This window comes from Haplochromis burtoni, unplaced genomic scaffold, assembly GCF_018398535.1.
Source record: "Haplochromis burtoni strain Fernald_Lab_line unplaced genomic scaffold, NCSU_Asbu1 Contig_114, whole genome shotgun sequence".
Taxonomy (NCBI): Eukaryota; Metazoa; Chordata; class Actinopteri; order Cichliformes; family Cichlidae; genus Haplochromis; species Haplochromis burtoni.
In genome coordinates this window covers 591,150-601,444 of record NW_024582475.1, presented here as the reverse complement: position 1 = coordinate 601,444, position 10,295 = coordinate 591,150, and the positions used below count along the sequence as shown (strand labels likewise).

At 37.4% G+C, this 10,295-nt stretch overlaps 1 protein-coding gene across 1 annotated transcript in view; it reads right to left on the bottom strand.

Annotated features, from left to right (window-relative positions):
- LOC102305392 (electron transfer flavoprotein subunit alpha) overlaps positions 1-5,315 on the bottom strand; it is a gene marked incomplete in the record, with an annotated part of 14,183 nt that extends 8,868 nt beyond the window's left edge. The window contains 9 exon segments of the mRNA XM_014335632.2: positions 777-859; positions 951-1,019; positions 1,151-1,252; positions 1,394-1,504; positions 1,656-1,755; positions 1,978-2,060; positions 2,409-2,490; positions 3,013-3,162; positions 5,158-5,315. Coding sequence (XP_014191118.2) covers positions 777-859; positions 951-1,019; positions 1,151-1,252; positions 1,394-1,504; positions 1,656-1,755; positions 1,978-2,060; positions 2,409-2,490; positions 3,013-3,162; positions 5,158-5,196 — 819 coding nt within the window.
- Between the last annotated feature and the right edge of the window lie 4,980 nt (positions 5,316-10,295).

Here is a 10,295-nt window from a genome sequence, read left to right as displayed (position 1 = left end):
TTTATATCTTAATAACACAATAATGACTTTTATGTCAGTCAGCCAGAGCCCTTTTCACACACAGCTCTAACTGATTCCAATTAGTCAGATAAATAAATTAAGATAGACATACAAATCTCTAGACAGACATGTTTTGTATTGTTTCGCCAATACTGCCAATTATTATTATTATTTTAAACCCTAAAACTCTGATACAGAGCAACATCAGAACTCTGATTACAGAAATGATTCCAGGACACCTGACTCTGATGTTTACACTAAACCGTATGATAACATTTGCTTTAATTGGCATAGGAGAGCTTATCTTACATGAATAAAATGAATCACTAAACATTCTTAGATTGGTGGGGTGAATAAACTAACCAGATTTAGACTGTATTTAATTAACTAAGCCAAATTCCAAATGCTTGTCATAACATTAAAAAAAATCTAATTTGGACAGTCTGGACTGGTCTGGGGCTTTGACCAGACATCCACTGCACTCCATTTTAATGGATCAGCTAAATCATTTAGGCGCCTGAAATGTGCCATCATGTATATTTTGTGAGGCCTAATGTGTGGGTAATCACAGCTGGGGTAACCTGACAGAATCACATAATGGGAAGTTAACCTTTTTATTTAAAAAAAAAAAGGAATAGCAGCCATCATAATCATAGTGATTTGCTACATGAAGGCTAACAGGCATCAGTCAAAAGCAAACTTACACAGACTTTGTCCCCTTTTAAACCTTAATTTTCACTATAACCAATCAAAAGTAGTTTGTTTTGTTAACCTACCGGTGCTACAATTTTGCCAGTCTGTCCAACCTGCATGTCGTTAGGGACGTAGCCAGCATCCACTGCAGCTCTGGATGCACCAACTGGAAAAAGAACACTTTGCAATTAAAATGGGGCCAAAAAAAGCAACCAAGCAAAGTGATAAATGACCCAAACTTTCCCAGAATAGAATACCTGCAGCATTCATTTTGTCTGCAAGGTCATAAAGCAACTTGAAGTTTTCTCCACTCTTCAAGCCCCTACCTGAGGGAGGAAAAAAGAAAGGAAAGGAGAAACCATTAGTCTACTGTGCACATTGTTAAACTATACAATAGCAAGTCTATGTTACAAAAAAAATATTTTGCCAAATTCAAACTTCAACAGTTTTTGCACACCTCCTGACACCACAACTTTAGCACTTGTCAGCTCTGGACGGTCACTCTTTGTCAGACTCTGTTTCAGCCACTCAGAAATTCCAACCGGAGAGGAAGCAGACACTGCAGATCAGACAAACCAGTAACAATAAAAAACAAACAAACAAATTTCAAACATAAAAACAAATAAGGTGCTGTTGAACATCATCCAAAATTTCACCTAGTTTCTAAGCGTGTTCAGGATAAATCTGTAAGCTACTACACCTTCTTCTGATGCAGCACCCCCTCCCTCTGTTGGAGCGGCTTCAAAGCAAGTCCCTCTGATGCTGAAGACCTTGATCGGCTCGTTGCATTTCACAGTGCTGAGGGCATTTCCTGTTTAATCCCAACATTTAATTAGATGACTACATTACAAAAAAGCTGACTTCCATTATAAAAGCGAAAGTCAAACTGATGCAGTTCAACAAATCTGTAACTCAGTGAGAATGCTAGATCTCTATATCACAACATGCTTACAAAAGATTACCTGCATAGATGGTCCTAACAAAAGTATCTGAAGATTTGACTTCAATAATATCTGAAACTGGGGCGACGTCCAACTTGGCAGCCACTCTGGGAAGCAGGTTCTACAAAAGAGGAAGGCAGCCACAGTATAGTTCACAGAGATGTTGCTTGGCATTTTGTTCACAGCAGGATTTTCACAAAATAGCATCAAGTAAGAGCTTCTGATTTCAGTTAAATATACACAATAGAATATTAATTCATTTAGTGACTAGACAAAAAAATTAAATAGTAATAAAATACAGAAATACAAGTTATACGAGCATCATTTGTCTACTGTGATTTACCTTTCCGAAAGCTGAGGCACCAGCACAGATGTGAGTGAAGTTGAACTGCTTTTGTGTCTGCAGGATAAGTGGAGTCAACTCCTCTAATAAAACAAACAAATCAGAATCAGCATACTTTATTAATACGTAAGGAAATTATGTGGGTTACAGTTGTTCCAATACAGTAACATTAACAGAAACAGACTAGACTGTTTAACAATACAATATGTTACAGATTTAGGAAATAGCACAATATATACAAATCACTCAATAATAAATAGTCCGATAGCAGAAACAACATTAGGCAGATGGCATACTACGAATGCTGTGACACCTGTTCTTAATCTCTTAACCATATGAGCGGTTAATTAAATACATTATTACTCCCTGTGCAAGTTAATTACCACATCACAGAGACTGGCAAATATTTAAAAAAGAAGCGCCAACAATACCTGGTAGGCCACCTTTGTAAGAATCATGTTGGGCCACCAGGACCTTCTTCACACCTTTCACTTTGCTGATTTCCTCTGCAACCTGAAAACACAGAAACGACATCCAACTTTCTTTGTGCATATCTTCGTGTGCAGCAAAATACACACTACAACATCCTACTCCGATAGCGAAGCACAAACACACCAACAATAGCAGAGGTGATCCATGCCTGCCTTTGTTGCGTTTTGTTTTACTTTGTTGTTTAATAAAGGGGGAAGGGAAGCTGAATTTAGTCTCCATCTAAGCGCTCCATGATTGTACTTTTACATTAAACCCAATCAATTTTAGCTCTGGAAAGCTGGAAGAAGTGCTGAATAAAGCCTGTCCTACTGTGCCTGTGGCAGCAGGAGTGAGTCTGTAACTTTATCAGCACACCACCACTCTGGTCAGAACCAGATTTCCTGCTATCAGCCACTTTTATTGCACCCTTAACAAGTTTGTCATCGGTTTAACTAATATTTACTTCACGTTTGCTCCGTAATGGCAACACAATCTGTCGTCATTTTAGTTATTCCATTTACATGCACGCACACACATACTCTGCACATCCAAAGCTTTACCTACCTTTGCACAGTTTGTTCCAGCAACCAGACAGGACACCTCTCCTCCCACTTTAGTAGCAGCCGTAATGGCATTGAGGGTAATAGGAGTTAATTTTTCATTGTTGTGCTCTGCAATGACCAAGGTGCTTTGAAACCTCTGCAGGAGACCAGTCTGAAAACACAATCAGTCAAAATGAGATAATATATCACTGTTTTGTTGGTTCTGCTGCCTAAAGAGATTAAAAATAAAATACATGCTTGGTAACATATGATTTCTGTATTCTTATCAAATTTGTTTCTCATTTGAAAAAAAAAAGATAGATATTGCTACCTAAAATTGACCACAGACACCATAATCATCACAGCACAATCATCCTGGAGTAGTGTTGAGCAGAAAAGCTGAATTCACTTTATCTTTATTTCTACCACACAATCCAATGTCATAAGTATCAACTGACCAATGTCATGTGTTCAAGAGTGAGCAGTAAAGTTGTATAACTGGCAAATGTCCTACATAATAATTTTTACCTAATGCTTTACCTGTGTTTATACATGCATTATTTAGAATAAATGGTTGTGCATTAAATATTTTGACACAGAGTCTGAGATCATCTTTAGAAATAAATGCTGTGGGAAGGTGCACGCATAATGTCCGGATAGAGGGCAAACAATTTTCAGTGCAGCCTCTAAAATGGCTGCATCTCACTCAGTCAAAGTAAAACAGGATGCTGCAAGCCTCATCTGGACATGACTTGACAAAGTTAACCAGCCATGTGACGCAAAGGTTATATTCAGATAAAGACCAGCAAATGGAGAAAAAGGACAGGCCATGTCAACTCAACCAGGGGTTCCCACAGAACAGTGTAAATATCTTTTTTCTGTGAAAAACATTATATGCACAATAGAGCACTCGCAAGGGTTACAGAGGACAGAAAATTATAGTTTCCACCTAAATTAAATAACAGATTTGAGTTTCAGAAACCTACCTATAAGTGCTCTGTCTTCATGACGTAATCTACTATGAGTTCAAGTTTCTATCAGGTTTGATGTATTTTAGAGGATTTGTGTCAGATCCAAAGAATTTTTAATAATGAATCTATAGCATACGCATGAAAAATAACACAAAACATTTGCAAAACTTTATAAATACCGTGCAATCAATAAATGCTAAAAAAAAAAAACACTTCCTCAATTCTTTTATTTTACGGCAATGTATACCCACTACAGCCTGTACATACTTATAGTTATAGCATATTCATAACATACCTTCATACCGTGTACATTGTAACATACCCATAATAGAACCATTTTTGTACCCTCATACCTATAACAGACCCATTTCTGTAATATATCTATATACTTATATTATTGCTAATATATATTTTGTAATATATCTATATCACGGCTAAAGCACTTCTGGATGGACGCAAACTGCATTTCGTTGCCTTGTACTTGTGACATGTGCAATGACCATAAAGTTTAATTCTATTCGATGTTATTCTATTCGGTGCAGGTTGGACCTGTGCAGTTCCAAGGTGATATAGGTGGTTTAATCTGGCAGATACTGGCCTGTGAAGCTAGATCAAGCTAGTTATTTTTGACATAATGAGTAAAATAATTAAGATATTTCTAAGTAACCCTTCCAAATTCTCATTAACTATGGTAGGGCATGTAAAGAGGAAGGGGAGGGGGGTTAAACAAAAACTGATTGGATAACAGGGAGAATCCCAAAATACAAAATACATAAGGAAACTACATTTTTCCTCCCACTTATTGCCTACACATCTCACCAGACATAGGTATTTTTAATTTTGACTCTTTGGTAACACCTGCAAGTGGCAGTTTCGTAACCGTTTCATAAGCATAAGGCTAGCCAGGCTAGCACTAACTAGCTTTCGTTCCAAAAATATTAACTCCTTTTTAAGCTATTTCACAAAGTAGAGATAGTATGCAGATTTATTGTCGCATTATGTTAACTAATACTGCCACATGTTTAAATTCCTTGTAGCACACTTGCATCTGGAAACGACAATGACCCGGGTAATGTGTAGCTAAGTCATAAAGCAAGCTAGTAGCTGCTGCAAAGAAACCAGCGTTTACTGTTAAAAACTGATTTAACCAATTAATGCAATGCCTCATTGTAAGTTAGTGTTAGCGTTATTCTTACCAAATGTTTCAGATTTGATTTGTTAAGAGCTCTGTTCATCTTGGACCCCGAAAGCTACAGCTCGCTTCCAGTCCTGCAGACACAAAACTGTGCCAAAGGTCATCTGACGTCGACGAGGAATTCTCGCGAGATAGCTTCGATCAAGAACCGCAACTTCCGGCCAACGCTCTTGCTCCTCCCCCTCCCCTCTTCCTCTCTCTCTCTCTGTAAAGTTCAACACCAAAATAAATAAATAAAAAGAAGCTTTCTTTTTATGATTTGTTTTCCGGGTCTTTTGTATTAAGTTAATATTTGTTTTCCTCTTCAAATCAAGCAGGAGCACATTTAACTCTGATTGGAGAGCCTCCGCTACTTCCTTATATATGCAAGTGCTGCGTAGAGAAAACGCAAAATAACAAAAAAATAAAGAATAATAGAATAAATTTCGAAACAGAAAGAAAGAATACATTTTGAATAAATATTATCAAATATTACCGAGATATACTCACACTTGATTCTTTGAAAAGCTTCTTTTGTGTGCAGTTTGAGAAGTGAAAAGAAAGTGAAAGAAAGTTTTTCTCCCCTTACTTTATTTTTTAAACACAAATTAGCTACAACACTAAAAAGTACTTGCAACATGAAATTACCAATATCTATAAACTCAGCATACATCAGTTCCATACTATGCGATGGAACTATGTCAAACTACATTGTTCCTTTTAAAAAAAACATTTTTGTAATATTTTTTTTAAACTACTTTGAATAATCATAATTTCTTACAGTGTAATCCTCTGTTGGGCTATACTGGGTCCTGACATTAAGACAAATGTTACAGGTTATATGTAACACCAACCTGAACTCTCAGTGTAACTTGTTGGTGAGTTACAACGTGACTTAATGTAACTGCTCAATGCCAGTAGATGGCCTTCTCCAGCATACTTCTCTAGAAGAAAACCTCCAGGGGCATTAGAAAGCCCACGGGACTGACCAGACTAGAGAAATCCCCATATCCCAATGAGAGAAATGATCACCAGTGTCCTTAAACTATAGTACTTTAAATCTTATAATGGCCAATACCACTGGATGCGACCACTGATGGGATCCGAAGAAATGTGACTAGCACATTTACTTAAGTACTTTCCTAAAGTCCAGTTCTAATGTACATGAGTTATGTTGCTTTCTCATTCTTCTCTACTTTATTTTTCATGCAAATATTTGTATTCCATTCTACTTATATTAAGTAATTGATCACTTACTGTGTTACTGATAAACTGCAACCCAGCAATATGTAAGTCATTAAAGTCATCAGTTCTTTTTTTTTTCTTTTTCCCCCCCTTTGCAAATTTTTTTCCACCAAAACTTTTTTTTTGACCTTTTTTTTTTTTACTAACCTTTTAGGCCCCTTGCCAAATTGGTTTCCGTTTTCCTTTTTTCTTTTGCCCCCTTTGCTTTTTTTTTGTTCCGTTGCCCCCCACTTGTTAAAACCCTGGAAACGCCCCTTATCACAACCCGTAACAGGTCCAACCAAACTCAAAGAAGCCACACACTGAACTGCAGGACTCACCATGCAAGACCTCCCCGAAGGTTTCTTTGTCCATGCCTCACGGATCAGGCCTGCAACATTATTTTCTGTTAGTTTTGATTTTGCAGCTGATCGACGTTTAAAAAAGAAAAAAAATACTTCGTTTTCTTTCTTATTTGAATTTATAGGTGCAACTCAAGATACCCAAGAACACCTTACAAGCAATTGCATGCTAAAATCACCGTATGAATAAAATAACAGTTAAAAAAAAAAACAGCGCGCACAGGGCTGCTTGATTAGGGCGGATGGTGGATATGAACTACCTTCAACCTGAAGTATACATATAAAGGACACCTTGCAGATTGCTATTATAGGACTTCTTTTCCACTAGAGCAAAACTTCAAGAGCTGTCCAAAGCAACGATCAAGATTTATGTTTCACTTCTCCAGCTGATTGATATTCAGCTGATCTATATTTCATCCAGTAGAGGGCTCCCTGCTGATGTGAGCACTACTTACTATGACAGCTTGAAGACAGGGTTGGAAAAACCACCTTATATGATATTTGCATAAAACAGCTAGATTAAACAAATAGGAAGAAAAAGAAGCAAAAGAAGAATTAGCTTTAAGGCTGCGTTTTCATTAAACCTTCAGATCAATATCACTTTAAACGCATCCTGCTAGCTTTAATAGCAAAAATCTCACAGCAGAAGCAAAAATTATAATCACATAAGAGTAGAGGAGATAAGGCCCGTGTGTACATTTTCAAGGCAAGGAATACTAACAAAAAATACAACAACTGCATAATGCATCCAAGCCACACTTGCTTGAAAATTAAAAAGAAAAATCTATAGCCCAGTTATGTTAAAGGTGAGGTGTGAACAGGCTTTGTGAACGGATCTCTTGCAAATTTTTAGGAATTTCCTGCAAGCCTTGAATATTATTAAGAGATTAATCATCAAACCCAGGCGTCTAAACAGCGTCAATGACATAAAAGTCCAAATAAACCCCCTCGCACGCACAAAATAAAGGGGAATTAGAAAGGGAATAATCTTACTTTTTGAATGATCCCCCATATCATCCAAGAAAGAAGTGTTGAGCAGGATATCCACCATACAGGAGGAATAGCCGAGTGCAAGGCGACAGACGGAGGAAGAAGAGGAGCAAAAGGCAGAGGAGACCGTCCCGTCCCGGGCTGGATGATAAACTTGTATTCCTCCTCCGAGAGGTGGAGAGAAAACAAAGATCATCGACCAGTGACGTCTGCAAACCTGGACGTCTGTGGGTCCGGGGAGAGGGTGCCATGCAAATCTCCTCCAAGACCCCCTGCTCTTTCTGTTCTATTGGCTTCTTGGGCTGGTTTTGTGTGCAGGAGGAGCGTGTGTGTGTGTGTGTGTGTGGGTGTGTGTGTGTGTGTGTGTGTGTGTGTGTATGCTGTGCTAGTTTATCATATTACTTTTTAATTTTCAAGCAAGTGTGGCTTGGATGCATTATGCAGTTGTTGTATTTTTTTGTTAGTATTCCTTGCCTTGAAAATGTACAGACGGGCCTTATCTCCTCTACTCTTATCTGATTATAATTTTTGCTTCTGCTGTGAGATTTTTGCTATTAAAGCTAGCAGGATGCGTTTAAAGTGATATTGATCTGAAGGTTTAATGAAAACGCAGCCTTAAAGCTAATTCTTCTTTTGCTTCTTTTTCTTCCTATTTCTTTAATCTAGCTGTTTTATCCAAATATCATATAAGGTGGTTTTTCCAACCCTGTCTTCAAGCTGTCATAGTAAGTAGTGCTCACATCAGCAGGGAGCCCTCTACTGGATGAAATATAGATCAGCTGAATATCAATCAGCTGGAGAAGTGAAACATAAATCTTGATCGCTGCTTTGGACAGCTCTTGAAGTTTTGCTCTAGTGGAAAAGAAGTCCTATAATAGCAATCTGCAAGGTGTCCTTTATATGTATACTTCAGGTTGAAGGTAGTTCATATCCACCATCCGCCCTAATCAAGCAGCCCTGTGCGCGCTGTTTTTTTTTTAAACTGTTATTTTATTCATACAGTGATTTTAGCATGCAAGCTTGTAAGGTGTTCTTGGGTATCTTGAGTTGCACCTATAAATTCAAATAAGAAAGAAAACGAAGTATTTTTTTTCTTTTTTAAACGTCGATCAGCTGCAAAATCAAAACTAACAGAAAATAATGTTGCAGGCCTGATCCGTGAGGCATGGACAAAGAAACCTTCGGGGAGGTCTTGCATGGTGAGTCCTGCAGTTCAGTGTGTGGCTTCTTTGAGTTTGGTTGGACCTGTTACGGGTTGTGATAAGGGGCGTTTCCAGGGTTTTTATCAGTTGGGTGGCACTGGACTAAGAACAAGTCAAGGGGTGCACAGGAAATAGGTATACTGGACGCAATTTTGTCATGTGTCTCATAGGTTTGTTAAATAAAAATAGGTTCAAATACAAGTTTTTGTTGGAAAAAATTTTGCAAGTGGGGGGAAAATGAAAAAAAAAGAACTGATGACTTTAATGACTTACATATTGCTGGGTTGCAGTTTATCAGTAACACAGTAAGTGATCAATTACTTAATATAAGTAGAATGGAATACAAATATTTGCATGAAAAATAAAGTAGAGAAGAATGAGAAAGCAACATAACTCATGTACATTAGAACTGGACTTTAGGAAAGTACTTAAGTAAATGTGCTAGTCACATTTCTTTGGATCCCATCAGTGGTCGCATCCAGTGGTATTGGCCATTATAAGATTTAAAGTACTATAGTTTAAGGACACTGGTGATCATTTCTCTCATTGGGATATGGGGATTTCTCTAGTCTGGTCAGTCCCGTGGGCTTTCTAATGCCCCTGGAGGTTTTCTTCTAGAGAAGTATGCTGGAGAAGGCCATCTACTGGCATTGAGCAGTTACATTAAGTCACGTTGTAACTCACCAACAAGTTACACTGAGAGTTCAGGTTGGTGTTACATATAACCTGTAACATTTGTCTTAATGTCAGGACCCAGTATAGCCCAACAGAGGATTACACTGTAAGAAATTATGATTATTCAAAGTAGTTTAAAAAAAATATTACAAAAATGTTTTTTTTAAAAGGAACAATGTAGTTTGACATAGTTCCATCGCATAGTATGGAACTGATGTATGCTGAGTTTATAGATATTGGTAATTTCATGTTGCAAGTACTTTTTAGTGTTGTAGCTAATTTGTGTTTAAAAAATAAAGTAAGGGGAGAAAAACTTTCTTTCACTTTCTTTTCACTTCTCAAACTGCACACAAAAGAAGCTTTTCAAAGAATCAAGTGTGAGTATATCTCGGTAATATTTGATAATATTTATTCAAAATGTATTCTTTCTTTCTGTTTCGAAATGTATTCTATTATTCTTTATTTTTTGTTATTTTGCGTTTTCTCTACGCAGCACTTGCATATATAAGGAAGTAGCGGAGGCTCTCCAATCAGAGTTAAATGTGCTCCTGCTTGATTTGAAGAGGAAAACAAATATTAACTTAATACAAAAGACCCGGAAAACAAAACATAAAAAGAAAGCTTCTTTTTATTTATTTATTTTGGTGTTAAACTTTACAGAGAGAGAGGGAGAGGGGAGGGGGAGGAGCAAGAGCGTTGGCCGGAAG